The 17851-nt window shown below is 34.9% G+C and overlaps 1 protein-coding gene across 9 annotated transcripts in view; it reads right to left on the bottom strand.

Annotated features, from left to right (window-relative positions):
- The window catches only part of GPHN (gephyrin), a 312554-nt gene that overhangs the window by 63353 nt on the left and 231350 nt on the right, over positions 1–17851 (bottom strand). The window contains exon 10 of one of the 9 annotated variants that reach the window (XM_075030434.1): positions 15869–15940. The exons of the other annotated variants lie outside the window; for them this stretch is intronic. Coding sequence (XP_074886535.1) covers positions 15869–15940 — 72 coding nt within the window. The remainder of the gene's footprint in view (positions 1–15868; positions 15941–17851) is intronic. 9 annotated transcript variants of the gene reach the window in all.

Genomic DNA, 17851 nt, shown 5'->3' with positions numbered 1-17851 from the left:
AGCCAAAACCTTAGACTTGTACACTTTCAAATATAAAAATGAATAAACCTCTTTCAAATTCAAACTAGGGAGCAACAACTGTAAGGAAAATAAAGCTTCAGTGCGTGAATCCATCCAAGCAGTAAATACCAGTACAGTGAACTTACTGTATGAAGAGCTAGGTTTCTGCCTTTGAATTGAGACAGAAACACAGACTATATTCCTCTGAGGAGTATCCTTAAAGTGAAAACAGATTCATCATGGATGAATAATGTAATGATTTCAGAGGGTTCATAAGCTATGGAAAGGAGAGGCTGGAATCGAGCAAATGCTGCACTGAGAACTATACTGTCAAACCCAAGTTAGAAATGATCTTTGAAAGAGATCAGAAATACAAATGCAGGAAGAGGATTTACATTTAGGATTTTGCTCTGAGCCTCAAAAGCTCGAGAGGATAAGATTCCTTTAGTGCTGTCTTGAATTTGGCAGTCCAGAGTGCAAGGTCCAGCACAGTGGCAACCACAAGCCTCCGCACAGCAATTATGGGCCTAAGAAAGAGAATATTAATTTGGCTGGGCTTCTAGCGGCACTGAATCTTGGAAATTCATACAAGAGAAAGGGATACAGAAAATACTGTGAATAAGGACATTCTTTCTCCCCTCCAGCTCTTAAATGAAAAACTATATGGTAATTATGCTTAGCAAAAAACTTCTTTCCACGTTACAAAACTGCATTTGAAAAACTGGAAAATCAGGAAGATAACATAGGGAGCACTGATGGGAACCCACTGACATTTGAGCTATACATTAGTGATACTGACTTTGCTATGTATATCTAATTTGATTTCCATGTGTTAAAACAGACACTGTCCACTAGAGTTACATGTAAATTAGGTCACACATATGGCATTTTACATCAGTGACTACTCCAAAAACCATCATAGCAATGTAACAGAAGCTTTGATCTACTTTGATTTATTACTGTTTCAGACTCTAGACTAATTTTTCATAGATTCTGTTACTGAAGCTGATTCTGAAGAGTTAGATTGCTTTGGGAGCTGAACCTAGAGAGCAGTTGCACTTAGTGTTATTACTAGGGTAGCAGAATACAAACTAATGTCTGGCTTCTCAAACAAACTGATTTAAGTAGTAAAACCCAAACAAATAAATACCAAACATTGTATGCTGGTGAGCAGCTTGCTATTGGATTTAAAAAGAAAACAGTGGTTGTCTAGAAAGGAAATCTCACAGTTATATCTAATCAAGGCAGTTTTGATGCCATACAGTTCAAGGTGTGGTACAGCACAAGAAAATGGAAAAAAACCTTTGCATAATGACAAGATGCAAATGTAGATTACATACATGAGTCTAAACTATAACCAATCAAAAGGAAAATGACACTGATAGCTCTCTGATTTGATCTAATTAATTTCATAAAGGATTGCACATCCCTACCATATGGCAGGGTGAAATGTCTCCCTATTTCGTGGAAGAAGAAGGAGGGGAAAAATTCAGAGATGGACATTTAAAATTGAAACATAATGACTTGAAACAAAAAGCAAAGAACTTTAAAGTTCCAAATGGGAAAGAATGGAAATTATTTCTGAATTACTTGATTTTTGGAATATAGAAAAGTATATAATATTATCTGGAAAATAGATGTGATTTTATCATTCAATTTCTTAGTGCCTATTCTTCTTAATAGACACTTTGAATTTTATTTATTCTCTCTCTGATAAATGCAGAGCTGGGAAGCAATTTACCAAAATAAAAATCAAATAAGCATTACACATTTGATAAATTGAATAGATAAGATTTAAACCAAAATTTGTAATATGAAATGAGATGCCATTCAAAATCCCAGTTTTTACGACCATCCTGAATGTTAAATAGTTCTTTGTAAATGAACTCAGTGCTTGAACTGAACTTACTAGTAGAGAACCAAAGAGTAAGTGGAAAACTTATGAAGTCACAAGGTAAGTACCATGCATATAGAAGTGGTACGATTAAGCAAAACTCTGCTTCTATTTTGAATGTATGAACTGATAATGGATCTAATCTGAGATTCAGCAGTGGGTAAACAAAGATAAATTGTATTTAAACTACAAATATAGTAGCATTTCTTAATGGATCTTTAAAAATTAATTTTATTGTAAATATCTAAGATTGCATTCATTGAAGTTATTGATGTATACCTTGATCAGATTATTGCAATGCACTCTCCTTCCTGATGTAACTTGAAGTTTTGCCATACTCACTCATGAGCTGTCATGAATGCCTTTCTTGATATGGCATCTAGATTTGTAGCAAGAACAGTTCTCTATTCTGGTATGGCAGACAGAATGCTACAGAAGATATTTTGTGCAGCTACTGATCCTAATAACAAGAAGGAAGACAGAACTAGTAAAGCTATTTTCTATGAATAGGAAAACTAGTTCACTGGCTTTTTGTAAATTTTTGTATTTTAATGTGCACTGAGGAAACCATATTTCTCTAAAAGTTAGAATTTTAATCCATTTATTTTTCTTAAACCTAGAGTAAGGTAGTACTATTAGCAAAGCAAAATGCAATAGAAATAAATGTAATTTTTTAAATGGCAATTGCCAAATAGAAAGCTTTGGCCTCTTGTTCATGTTTGAAAGAGAAATACCTACAAATTCTAATTAACTTAAAGACTCATTGTTCTGTTAGCAACTGCAAAAATATAACACAGAAAACCAGGACTAGATTGTACCAATATAATTGGACAAACCCCAAATGATTAGTGGATCCTTATTGGCTCTGTTATGTCCATTTATTTCTGAACTATAGATATCACAGATACATATATTTTTTTAATCAAGATATATTTCTGTTTGCAAGCTGAGGATCCTGTTAAGAACATACCTGGCAAGTTAATTAAAGCCATGTCCATAAACAATATGAAAACCTTAGCATTCCCTCTAACGAACAGAGCTAACTTGGAAAAACATTATTTCAAATTTCAAAGACCATCTCTACAAAGCATACGGGGTTCATAAGGCAATGAGATAGGCAATCTCAATTTAATGTAGCAATTTTTCTTCAATGGATCAGCATATTTATGTCAGATGTAAAGAACCAAATTCTCTATCTGCTGGACTTACACTTGAAAGCAGAGAACAGAATGCAGAGGAACTGCTTACATTGACTTCATTTTGTCTCCCCTATCCAAGGCATAGCCTTAATTGTCTAAGAGCAATCTTTGTTTATGCCATGAGAGTGATCTTATGTTAGAGAAAATAAAGGCACAGGTCTACTCTTCTTGGTCATAGTCTTCCATCTCCTGAAACACTTTTTCACTTGAGTTATGTCACCCTGTGACTGTAAGGGTTGAATGAAATTCTCTATATTGAAAAAAAAAACCAACCCAAAACTTCAGCTGATATATAGGCTGAAAAGTTTACAAAAGAAAAAGCAATGAAAAAGGAAATTCTGTTCCAGAAATTATTATGTGTGACTGATTTTGTTTTTGCTTTCCCTATTTATGGAATATATTCATATTACAGAAGTGGAAGTTAATAGATGTAACAAAATATAAACTTTGTGCCACTCTAATCAGGTTTGTGTATAATGTTTTCAAAAATGTACAGTCAAGGGCATAAATACTGAGTATAAAACCAATCTAATAATCTGACCAATAACAAAAACATATAACTCACTCATTATACCTGAAAGTCTAAAGACTACCTACGGTATTTAAATTTATTTACATTTCTTAGAATTATGTCATACTTTTCTTGCTGCTATTCTAATGATCTTCAAAAACAGTGCTAGAGACAGACCTTTAACAATATGCAATTCAAGTTTCAGACATTGTATATGGATATTCACTTAGGATTTTCCTTTATATTAAAATATTTCCATAATTATAAAAACAATACTGACATTAAAGGATTCTGGGGTGCCTAAGAATCAACTGAAAACCTTTTCTGTTATTTGACAATTGCACAGTCAATTATCATGGTTAAATTAATTCTTCTAAAATTTTTTATCTGGCAAACTACTTCTGGAAAGTTTTAAGACACAATATCAGAATAAACTAACTAAAAAATTGCATTAATTGGCTAACTGGTTAGAAATCTAGAGAGAAATATTTTAGAAAAAAGAGTAAGAAACCAAATTTTAAAAAAGGATGATGAAGTATAAGGGGTTGCCACATTCTTAAGCCAGCATGAGGAAGCTGGCATAACTTCTTGGAGCCAGAAAAGCCTTCTGGAAGTTCTGGATGCAGAATTTGCAGGTGGGCAGCAAATTCAAAATGCTGGACTTACTGTGCAGACATTAAGGATGCTCTTGAATCTGACTGTCAACAGTAGTACCCTCTGCCTTTAAGACAGAATCATAGAATCATTTAGTTTGGAAAAGACCTTTAAGATCAAGCCCAACTGTTAACCTAGCACTGCCAAGTCCACCACTGAACTGCGTCCCTAAGAGCGACATCTACACATTTTTTAAATACCTGCAGAGATGGTGACTCAACCACTTCCCTGTGCAGCCTGTTCCAATGCTTGACAACCCTTTCAGTGAAGAAATTTTTACCAATATCCAATCTAAACCTCCCCTTTTGCAACTTGAGGCCGTTTCCTCTCACCCTATCGCTTGTTACTTGGGAGAAGAGACCAACACCCATCTCGCTACAGCCTCCTTTCAGGTAGTTGTAGAGAGCGATAAGGTCTCTTTTCTCCAGGCTAAACCACTCCAGTTCCCTCAGCCGCTCCTCATAGGGCTTGTGCTCTAGACCATTCATCAGCTTTGTTGCCCTTCCCTATATAAGTGGTCCACCCATCCTCAAATCAGTTGTGCTGAGTAGTGCAGATTTACAGCAGTTATCAACAGTGGAACTTAACAGCCTGTACCTAAAATTGAATTCCAGGTTCTATGCTGGTGGTAAACACCTGGAAGTCAGAGTAGCAGTTCTTAGTCTTTCAGCACTGCCTTCTGTTCAAACTAGCCTATGTAGAAGGCAAAACATTCTTCTTACCCAGCTTTAGTACTCAAGAACAAGATTCAGTTATTTACAACATTTTGTAATGTATACTATATAGAATACTTTAACTTAGAGCACTTAAAAATCTTCCTGCAGTCTCTGAATAGACTTCTGAAGTCAACTACCTGTTGCAGGAAACAGTATTTCCTCTCATTCTCTGAATAAAGCTGATACTTAATTCCCTGTACTGGTCCCTCTGTTCTTGTATTATCAGGTAAGATAACACAAGTCTCTGTTGTTTTATTAACAATGCTACTTATACAATCAAATCCCATCAATCAGTATGCAGCCAACACATATTCCAAAACTATTTTTATGGAAATAATGTACTTTGTGGGAGGGAAAACTAACATAAAACTTTGCAGATTTTCACAACACAAGGCATCATGTTCTAATCACTCAATGAGGCTAAATAAAATATATGAAAAGCTACAGACCTGAGTGTCTCCCTCTTCGAAAAACTTTTTTTTTTTAGAAAGTGGGGGATAGCACTGCAGTAAACATTTCACCACCACTATACTTTGAACAAGCAGATCAATAGATTTCCTTCATTACGCTTTAGCCAAACACATTGCACATGCAGAAGCCAGAGGAGAGGGGGAGAGAGAGAGAAAGAGATTGATGCTGGCAATAAAAAGTCTGATACAAATGAAGATAAAAAATGGGGCCATTGCATAATACTACCTAAGTGTAATTTTATGAATTAGGAGACTATGAATGCTTATTGGTCAATCTGTTAGTTTTACATTTTGTACAGTATTTTTAAGATACAAGCTGAAGTCATAGTACTTCTAAAAGTGTAAGTGAAGCCAATCTGATTTAATAATTTCTTATGAGAACTACTGCTATTAAGAAACCCCCTATGTTTTGTAACAACTGAGTAATAAGTAAATTATAGATATATTACACACATACTATACTGCACAACTGCTAAGTCAGCATCATTCCTAATTAATATTTCTACTCTTAGAAAAATCATTTAAGTGGTTTTGCTAACATTTACAAAAATTACAGGCATGAAGCTAACTGGTTTTCATGAAGGGGGAAAAAATTTATTGCATATTGTGAAATTCAAAGACAAAATGAATTTATATTTTATCATTATGCCATTTTAGAGCATTAAAGCTTTACTTCTCTTGCCACAAGGGAATCACTTTTTAAAGAAACTCACTTTGATTTAGATGAATTGAACCAAAGACAGCACCTCATTCTAGACAAGTGTAATTGTTAAGGTGCTGACTGGGGCTAAGTAGGTACATAGTGCTACTACCCTACAATGCCTGGAGTTCAACAAACTATGAAAACCTTTCTGTAACTGAAGGTAAGTAGAAGTTTTTAAAAACTTTCTGCTTATTCCTCTCAAATAGGCATCAGCTGACCACATCCACAGTTTCACCAGTGCAAATGGTGACAATAAAAAGGAACAGGTGGAAAGAAGCTTTTCCTAATTATTGGACTCTGAGATGCAAAATAGCCTCTACAAGGATGTTTTCTATGAAAAAAATCAGGCAGCAAATTCTAACTCAAATTCTTCTTCTGCTGGAAGATTTTTTATTTCTTCAATCAAAGACCTTCTATATAACAGCAGAAAAAAATCCCTGATAGTACACTCACTTCCGTTTTTGGCAATCTTAGCTCTAGGAGTGCCAATTAATCCAATTCCAGAGCTCTTCTCAACAATTAAAATTGTAAGGAAATTTCTTATGATGAATCTACAATGTCTATTTCCAAAAAAGAGATTTCGGAAATTGTTTACATCAGGTTATCTTTTCTTTCATCTTTCTTGGACCTTTGCCAGAAAGCATGTTCAGCTGAATTCCCACAGCACTGATTCCATTTCTCTTGTCTGTGTGTTGCTGGTGTCCTGTGAAGGTCCAAAGCTATTTGGTGATGACTTTGACATATAAAATTAAGAAGCTCTGAACTTGGTGCTTAAGAGTCAGCTTAAGAAAAACATTTTCTTGGAATAAGAACCACAGAAATAGGTGTAGACACAAGAAAAAACCCTGAGGTCCTATCAAAGGTATGTCCCTTTTTGCCCTCTGGATATAGGACATTATGCAATACATCACTCCTTTTCCTCCCCTTGATCAAAACTAATACCAGGCTTTTGGACTCGATTTAACAACACCTCAGTTTGGGAGATTTTCTATCATATCATTTAGAGGTCAGGATGTTGTTTACTAATAGCAGGCTTTCCTATTTTCCAGAATAATAGCAGAGGACATTGAACATTGCTGGACATGCATCCTTACATTAAGCTGTGTTTCTGAATGAAGTGTCTCATATAAAGTTAGAAACTACACTACAAATCCTTTATGGACCCCAGAAAATCTCCAATACCTCCCTGCCTCTTCCAATAGCTACAATTGCCACAGAGATCTTCAGTTTCAATTGATTTGTTCCTTTAGATCTGTCATTGGCTCAAACGGTCTGTTCAAAAATATACAGGGAGCTATCCTGCCACCAGAGAAGAACGTATCCATATTTTTTTTACACCTTCAGTTTGCAGTTTAAAAGAGGGCAGTCTAGGTCTTGCACTGCATGTTTCATAAGCATAAAATTCTGATCAGCTGGAAATTTTTTACTGTATCACAAGATCCGGTTCACCAGGCAGCCAGGTTATCTGTATTTCAGATATGAAATCTTCCCTTTGGACAGAGTATAAAGTACAAATTGCTTGTACAGTCTCACAGTGTCACCTTGATACTTCAGCTAGCAGACTCTTTAATACAAATTGCAAAGCCATCCTTCGTGGGCAGTGTTCACTAAGTTTTCATGCACTTAATACTCCAAATTTCTTCTTCAGTTGCAGTAGAATCTAACTATTCCAAGATCACTAATTGGTACTACAGCCTGATAGCTTCGGAGAAGGCAAAATAGTTTTTGGAATCTCATCAGGCAGGAGACCCATACACGTTGACCAGTCACCAGCCACAATACCTTGGTTTGTTTCTTCCAAAGACAGTCATCCCTCCAGAATGAGAAAAGGACAAATGGCTGAAGTTGCAGGTAAAGCAAGAAGAGTCCAGTTTCCCTGAAAGTGGCTTATTTACTTCATAATCCGTAAGAGCATGTTCACCATTTTTGCTGATATGAACTATCACAGCTGGATTCTTTGGAAACAAAGTGTCATCAAGCTGAAATGTCTGTTGATCCAGTGCTTTTTCTTAATTTCATACAGATCATTCAGAAGAATGGCTGGTTGAGAGGATGGTGTTTGTCTTGAATCTGTAAGCACTAAACTTAATTTCTTGCTCCTGTATTAGCTTAGAAAAAATTGTATGTTTATGAGTATAGTATTACTTATTTATTCCATATTGGTGTTTTGATGATAATCATGATAAAAACAGTGAGGATTTCATATAATACAGTAACAAGGCACAACAAACTGCAGAATACATATCAGATGCTTTTAAGAACACATACTTGATTATCTTTAAAACTACTTGTCTCCTGGTGGAGCCAGTCAGCAATTATTTATCTATAACAGAAAAACTGGTAAGCATCTTTCTTCTTAAAAATTTTTTAGTAAGATCTTTTGCATTTTCATACACTGAAACTAGAAGAAAGCCTTTCTATTGCTAAGGATGAGGAAGTGCTAGAAATGATTGCTTGAGAAGCTGAAGCTTTTGAGAACAAATTAGACACACATAAGCAAGGTATTGCTTACACACAGATCTTCCTGCTTAGGGACAAAGTGATTGAGTAGGTGAGCTCCTTATGTTGCATTTTGTATGATGCTTACTAATAGAACATTCACATCAGGTCTAGAACTTGGCCTACCATGTGAGATAGAGCGAACTGTCATCTTTTTATGAGATCTTGTCAACTTTAAGGGATTTGTTTAAAATACAGAATAAACAACTGTATGTGCTCAAGACTGATTCAGTATTGCAGAAAACCTGAAGTCCACCTTTTTGATACTCAACCATTACTCAATTATAATAATATGTTGAAGCCTAATCTTTACACAGTGGGTCATGGCATTAATTTGATAGTATTTTATAAATTCTCTTTTTATCCCATGATGTTGTGAATTCTAGTTTATCTTAACATCTTTCTCCTTTTTTTCCCATCCTAATTACAATTGAATGTATTTTTCTTGTCAATTCTTGCTAAGGTGGTACTTTACCTTATTCTAGAAGACTATCATGAAGCTGATATGAAAGTATTTACAACATTATCTGCATTTTGGCAGGTAGTGACCCAAGCCAGGGCTTTGGGAATTAACAATGAGCTTCAGATATCATAAACCCACATGTATCTAGACAGGTAATTAGTAATCATGATGTGATGGCCATCTTTACACAGTCTTTCAGTTTCACTGACTGAAAATAAGTCAGACTAACCAGTGAAGCATTTTGCAGCCTGGACATCTGTAAGTTTATTTTAATTTTAGTTTTAATGTAAGAGATAATTAAGGATGCTTTTATTATATAATTTATGTTCATATGTTATATAGCAGTTGCCTAGCTAGACTACACATCATGGTGGTCCCAGATTGGTACAGTGATTTTAAAACCATGCTGAACATGGTTGCAGATTGATCATGCAAAATCTGTCCCCCCCCAGCTGATTTTTCCCCACTTGTGCACAGTGCAATGCAAAAAAAAAGAAAAAAGAAAAAAAACCAAAAAAAGTGTGATGGGCGAGCAGGTCGACTGTGTGAGAGAACACGTGCAAAGTATACCTCAGAAACACTATAGGTGGATGAGCACGAAGGGAGCCGAGCCTGGTTGTGCAGTGGGGAAAAGAAAACATTGTTAAAAAAGAAATGGTGGCACAATAAGGGTCTCAGAAGGTTTTCTGTATAGGTGGTTCCAGCACTGAGATAGTAGCAGGGGGTTCATTAAGTTTCCATGACCAGCTATTTCAGAAACTCCAAATTTATGCCTTTTAAGGTGGAAGCTTCTTACAAAAAAGTATTGTATTTATAAAATAGTAAAAACTAATGATGAATCTGAAGACAACTATCAATCCTTCCTCCTCTACATAACTGACAACACTATCCTTAGAATAATAAAGTAATCTAGGATGAAGCTTTAACCATCTCTTTAATTTAAAACTCTAAGTTTTATTCTAAATTTTATTCGAACTCTGCAGAGGTTACAATGTGAAAACGCATTAGAGGCCCTGTTCTTCTCTGTATCTATCTATGCTTTCAGATGCTCAGAACCAGCATTTTGACAATGGAGGTTTTTCTTCAGTCTCACTGCCCCGAAAACCAGAATAACTTGCAAAGTTACATGACTAATGGCCAGATATAGGTCAGTTGAAATCTGCAGATTATGTCCCTAAGCAATGTAAAGTGCTCTGATTTGTCAGGGACACTGTCCACTGTTGAAAGCTGTCAGCACAAACACAAGTTAATTGGTAAGACTATGGTTTTATTGATTGCTTAAGAAACACCTTGTTTATACAAGATACCCATTTTTCTATATTATTAATCAGTGAGACATAACTCAAGTATTAAAAAAGGACTCTCCAGTTATTTATAGGATTTCTTTTCCTAACAAATCTGAAAATCCTTTCTTTGGTTGAAAACATTCCATGTTTCAATTACAAAGAGTAGTCTGAGGTGTGGTTTTTTTTTTCTCCTTAACTTTTGTTAGATTAATAATAATCGGATGACAACTGGCTGTGAAGAAAAAGTAAAAGCAGCCTAATAAATAAAATTTAAAAAGACATGGTTCTTATAAATGCATTCAAAATCTCCTCTTGATTTTTTTCTAGGGGTGGAAAATGAATTATGAGAAGCCCTAGCAAAACTTCCTTAGACTTCAACAAAATTAGTATCTGTACAGCAGTTTGGATACATCGGTGGTAAAGATGAACCCAGCAAGAATTCCCACATAAATTATTAGTGACCACTTGCTGACTTAGGTATTATGATGGACTGAGCAGAGAACATGGTACTCATAAAAAGTCTCTCATGAATATTCTTCAAACTCAAATGTGTATTTCATAAGTCTTCATTGAAATATAAAATACCGCTTCCAGGAGAATTCTACAGTCACATTTATCTGTGTTCATTTCTGTCTCCATTATATACTTCTATATAGCTGTTCTTTCTTCGCTGAAAATTTTTTTATACTCTGAAAATATTTTTGTTCCTTTCTAGCATTGTGTATTTTGTTTGCTCTTCTAGATAACATCACTAAGGAAATCTGAATCAATTCACTTCTTAAATGTTCATACACACTCAGCACTTTTTTCACCTGATGAAATGTTTTCTTATAGTGAGATGATTTGCAGAAGGATTAAGCCACAAACAGAAAATTCCTTCAGACAAATAGAGTAGAAAATGAAGTTTTAAGAAATCAAGTATTATTCTTAAAGTCTATTTTGTAAACAAACAAAAAAAAGAAGAACAAGAAGAAGAGAGAACCCCTTCTGACAGAGCAAAAACTGTTTCTAGAAACATTGCTTTGAAAGCTTTCTAAGAAAGATAAGGCATGCTTTTGCTTAGAACAGGGGTTCTGCTATTCACCTAAGACTTCTGAATGAGTCTCTAATCAAGATTCTCATCAATAATGTCCAACCATTGTTCTCATGGTTTGTCTTGCAACAGCATGGAACAAGAAGAAACTTTAGCTCCGGTTTTGCAGGTGAGGATCCAAAGAATGCAGTAACAGCAAGAAACATCACAGCAGCAGTTTTTTAAGCATCAGCAACTAGATAAACAGAAACAACAATGATGAGGTTTGGAATCGTACTCCGCAAAGTTTGGAAGAACTTGGCTTATCTTGTCTTCTCCTCACCCTAACTTATGGGGGTATGCTAGACACTTCTCTACTTCTTTAAATCTTCTCTTAGACAACTGCTGTAAGTAGCATGCTATTATTTTCCTTGTCAAATTATCCTGTGATCTAATTATCCATATTTTCATTAATATCTAGGCTAAACTTACCATTTAACTTCAGTCTTATTCCTATTAGTATTTAACCACTTTAAATAATTTTGCATTTTCTTTTTCATAGTTCCAGTTGTATAGAGGCAAATGAATTCTCTTCACCAAGATACCTGTATATTTTATTTTTGCCTATGCTCAAACACACACAATTTTCCTTAACCTCTTAATCTCACTCATTCTAAATTCTTTTTTTCTTATTCATACATGTATAGACTCTCAATTTACCTATGTCATTTTCTCATAATGATGAAATCAAAGGTATGCTCAAGTGTTCTAGTCTCAAAACGATCTAATGTTCTTGAAGAAAGGATTATGCTCATACCACACTTCTGCACATAGTGATTGCTGTTTATTTTCAATAGGATCTCACAATGAGACTGTTTAATCTGCTGCACACTGATCATTTCTATGTCATTGCTTTCTTTCTAACTAGTCTCCATTTCTGAGCATCTGCCTGATTTCAGCATTTTGTAAGTGCATTGCTTCTGTGTTACTGAAATTAAATGTCAATACTTTTCCAAGCTCCTTTGATAATTCTGCAATCACCTACTCTGCTTACAAATTGCTGTCATATATGAACTCCAGTGATGGTCCTTATTCTGTATGCTACCTGACAAACCCTACATATTAGGTTAGGTGAAGCTACCATGCTAACATTTGAGCTTTTCCCCCATGAACATTCAAGTTAAGGGGCCATGTTGTCAGTCACAGAAATTCCCCACTGTGAGAATGATTTTAAAAGAGCTATGCCTATTTACACCAACTGAGAATCTGGTTCAAAGGCTGTAAGAGCAATTTGTTGTTAGTCTGAGGGCCTCACTGGCTTGAGTCAGATCTTTAATAATGGAATATTTAGACCATGAATAAAAACCCCATAAATGTAATCCTTCATCATGATCAAAGAAGGCAGGTACTTAAAGTAAGACAGAACACACTGCATGGAGGAGACTGTAGACTCTGAGTGATACAGTTCTGTATGAAAAATTATAATCCTGGTTTCATTAAACATCATCCATGGACAGTATTTGGCCTCTACTATGAATTCTGATAACATTTTTCTTGAACAAAACCAGAATCTTTGATTTGGAACCACGCTGGTCAAAAGCCACATAAAAATTGTTTGGCATATTACTTGGGAACTCTGTGTAGAACTTCTATACTTAGATTTAATTTTTTTTCTGATGGGATTTCCATAATATTTTTCTGCAGAATTTAAACTTGCATTTAAAATTCTTAGCCTGCACAATTACAAAAAAAAAAAACAACAACCAAACACCCCCCCCCCCCCCCAGATTAAAGCAGTATTGTTCTGTTGAATTTCAGCTGAATGTCACACTTTTAGGAAGGTATCAGTTTTAGCAGGTATTATGAGTTCTAAAATATAAACCAGTCAGCTGTTTCACTGTTGATAATGTCAGTAGCTAATACACTGATTTGCTACTGCTACATTAATTTGAACAGTAGGGATTGCTAATATGTTCAAGTGATAGAAGACTAATTTTTCTAAACAATATTTAAGTTCAGCTTCAAACACTGGTCTCTGGGAGGGGTCAAAGGATTAAGCCATGAAAAGAACTGGAATAGCTGCAAGAAAGATGAATGAAGATCTCAAGAAGAAATGGAAAAACAAATCTCAGGTCAGGATGAATTTTTTTGTGAAAGGTTATGCGTTACTGCTGATACTAAAAGTAGTGTTTTAAAATGAAAACTACTCAAACCCCCAAACTGCTTAATTAACTCAAATTTTCATGTTTTCAGTGCAATTTTATTTTAAATATCTGGCAGGCTTTCTAAACTTTTGGTGGAATCTGGGATATTCTGCAGAATTCCAATGTTTCCTACATATTTCCAATAGCCTTTGAATTTAATCTGGAAAGCACGTCTTTGCAATTCATTCTGGAACAAAGGTTCCACCTTAATAGTAGACACAATTGTGCAATAGCATTTGATTTTCACTTTTGGGGCTGGCCATCAGATACTATATGCTCCCCCTCCCACACCATTCAATACATTTGCCATGTAGGAGTATTAACAACTTGCACCTAAACCCCATTTCAAAAGCAGTATGGAAGAGATGAAAATTATTTTAAAGATGAACTATTAACAGATCCATCATTATTTTCTTTCCAATTGTCCACTATTTAGTAAGGATTTGTTCTTTTCTTTGATCAGTCATTTGTATATGTTTTTTTAAAAATGTTGCCTTATCTAAAACATCCATTATTACAGCATGAATCAGAGCAGCAGTGACAAAGCAGCAGATTTTAGTTATATGTTATTATACTTGCAATGTGTCCTGCTTGTTTTAAGAAACTTGAAGGGCATATGCAGAATATATGGAACATTTCTTAGTTCACAATCTGACTTTCGTACATTGTGTAGAATACGGCCACGAAATAACAGATATAGTGGCATAGTGGAACAGGACAACTTCATGACAACTAATTTGTCATGGCTAATGTGGTCACAGCTTTTCATTTGAAACCTTTCCCTGTGACATTCTGTGAAATAATGTGTGATTAGAACACCTTTTTTGTAGTACAAAGTTTCATGGCATAATTTTTTTCTGGCTTTACATTAATTCACTAGTACTAAATCATGAAGGAGTCTAAAATAAAGGAACATGCTTTGTCTTGATTATGATTAATAAGTTTGCCATCAAATCTAAAATATCCCACAGTTTATTCCCCCCAAAACTTGATTCTTAAAGATTTGCCAGGGAAAACATACAGTCCTTTAATCAAATTTATTTTTATAGAAAGCTGCAACATATTAGCAGCTCAATCTCCTTGTATTTGACCTGTAAAAGATTATAAACTCAGGGACTTCTACTTGACAATGAGCAGAAATCAACTTTATGTCAGATACATAGCTGGATATGCAAAAGTATCCAAAAGGGGTAAAAATTATCAAATCATTATCATTACTAAAATTATCTTGCACTATATAACAATAGTGGACTATGCATTAGAATGATAGTGCTGAGAATGACAACAGTCATAGTGTATGGAAGACACAAACAGGACATGAACCTGAAGAAATTATTCTAAGATTCTTCACTGGATGGATGTGCAAAGGGATAAATGGTTACTAACTTTCACATCTACCATGCTCACAACTGTCCCTTTTTTCTAATTTTCATTATACATTAAATTATGTGGCTTAAACTCACTTCTGTAGTATTGCTGAAAAGCTGATCTTAATTTTTGAGGTGAACTACTAAACACAGTACGGTTGTCTGTACTGTTATGTTGGACTTGACTTGCTTTATTAAATATTACTGTGAAAAATGGGCAACTTTATAGGGGTGTCATGATTGATATACTAGATCCTAATCCTTTTTTCACAATTTTTTTTCATTACAGAACAAACCTAATGTATAAGAAATATGCTGCATAATTTTTTGTATTAGTCTGCTAAAAAAACAAGCAACAAAATTTGCATAGTAGGTATTCAACCAAATATTAACCTATTTTGTGAGATAAAATAGGGACCCAAAAAGATTAAAGGCAAAGACAGAGGTACATGTGAACCTATATGCTTTTGGATTACCTTCCATCAGCCATAGCTTTCAGTTCAGGCAAGGCTATCAATCACTGGCAGAAGGTATTTTTATCCTTTAAATTAAGGATATCCATTTTATTTGTTGCTAAGTTTAATGTTCAGGCAACTTTTAGATAAGCAACTTCAATTTTGGAAAGGGATCTTTTTTAGTTGCTGTAAAGCCAAGCAGTTTGATTAGCAGTCATTAAAATGTAGTAGGATATTCTTTTAAACAAATCCTGTCAATTAGGTCAGGTTTCTCACACACCTTAAAATGAAACCCCAGCTAGAAAAGAAAGAAAACACAACGGGAGAAAGAGAGAGAGAAAGAAAAAAGATGGGGATGAGAGGACAAACCAATCAGATTTGGTGTTACCAGCCAGCGGAAGTTTTAAAAAAACAGATCACCGAGTGAAATCGTACATTTACTCGGAGAGAGCATCCTTTGACATTGCCTTCTAGGTGATCTCTGAGCTCCTCCAGCTTTCGATGGAGCTACATGTAAACATCAGAAAATGAATTGAAAAAGCAACCTGTTCTCTCATCACGCTTTTTTTTTTTCCTTATTTTCTTTGTTTTTGTGGGTTTTTTTGGTGTTTTTTGTTTTGTTTTTTTTTAAATAAGTCATAGCATAAAACATTTCTCACTGCCTCTGGCAAAACATTTCAAGACATCAAACTGCCTTGAACAACACAGACATACAAGCTTAGTAAACTTGGAATCTGGAAACAAGATTTTCTGCTTGATTAACATAGCTCTTTTTTCAGTACAGGAAAAAAAATGAAAAATCAAGGGACAGATCATTCTAAAGCTACTGAATCTCTGCTACGTTGTTCATTTATTTATTTATTTATTTGCTTGTTTATTGGTAAGGCTGTGTTCTAGAATTTATTTCAATCAAAAAAAAACTTTTAAGAGGTGAATTTTCACATTTGAACGTCAATTAGGATTTCCCATTTTCTATAAGGATATTCATACAAGATTTTGTGTCTAAATATGTATTTTGGGTCATGAAATCAAATCCTGGGCAATCATACACAGAAACAATAATCCTAAATTAGGTGTCAGTGGGTGTTCATAAAAATAATAGGTGAAGCCCACCACCTAAATAAGCTGCGTCTTCTGCATATGTATATGCATTACACATCTAGAATTGTATGTGATGACCCATTAAAATGCACAGGTCACAGTAATTACATATACATTTTTCAAAACCAGCATAGAAACTGTGGCTCTCTTGTATTTTCCTCCATGTGAATTCAGTGGTCCTGAATGTCTCCCACTGAAACAGTGTCTCATTCAGGTACAGTGCTCTTCTTATTTACACTGTAACTAAAACCACTTCCCAAAACACAAGATGAAAAGATAAAGCCTCACAGACAGTGAGGAATGCTACAGATGCCTCTAGCTATAACTTGTATAAACAAATAGCAACTGGCTTACTTTTCTATGCTGAGATCAATTCAAACGGTGGCATTACTGCAAAGAGGTGCATAATTAATCCTTCCCCTCCCCTTCTTTATGCTCAGTGAAATAACATTTTCACAAAGAGCAGCTGTAGAGCAGTGTTAGAGAACAGAGAGGATGGCTTGTCCTTGAACAAAGGCAATACACTCACATACAAAACCAAAACAAAAGATCAAAAACCAAGAAGACAGGAAAGGCAAGGAGAATGCAGAAGAAAAATGAAATAATTAGTGCTTGAGAAGGTGCTAAAAGGAAATAAAGTGGAAAAAAAGTGGAAAATTGGATGGCTGAAAAAGAGGCAACTGTTGAGATGGAACCTTAACAGAATGGCTTGGACTGCATATGATCAGCATCTTGGTATAGATTACATCCTGTGTGTTCAACCATTTATTAGGGTGTAACACTATGCATGGTGGGCACTGATTTAAATATCTGCCTGTTCTGTTAAGTATTTAATATAGTAAATACTTGAGTATGTTCGTACAAAAATAAAAAAGGCAGAAGGGACTAGTTATTAGCAAGACAGTGGCTCCATTCTTATTAGCCTCACATGAATCTCTCTCTCATTTCCTCTTTATTTGCTCTGATTTTTTGTGATTTAAAGGCTAGATATACATGAAATATTCAACTCTCTTGTAATAGTCTTTTGCAGAATTAAATGCAAAAAGTGTGAGCACTATAAAAGTTTAATTATGTTTCAAGATGGGAAGCAGTAGTCTGAAGATGAGTAAATCACTTCTCCATGTAACAGGCAGTTAAGAGACAACAAACAACATAGATCAGAGAAGTGGTTTAATCATGATCACCAAATTACAGGCACTTCAAGAAAGTTGTTACTGTATCTTATTTGTGGTGACATTCAAAGCTAACTAACTGGCAGCCTGCCTTCAGTAGGTTGTTCTATGTGTAGCACAGAAACAAACAAAATATGACCCAACA

Source organism: Buteo buteo, chromosome 6, assembly GCF_964188355.1.
Source record: "Buteo buteo chromosome 6, bButBut1.hap1.1, whole genome shotgun sequence".
NCBI lineage: Eukaryota > Metazoa > Chordata > Aves > Accipitriformes > Accipitridae > Buteo > Buteo buteo.
Note: the sequence above shows the minus strand (reverse complement) of the source record. Positions and strands in the feature narration are given on the sequence as shown.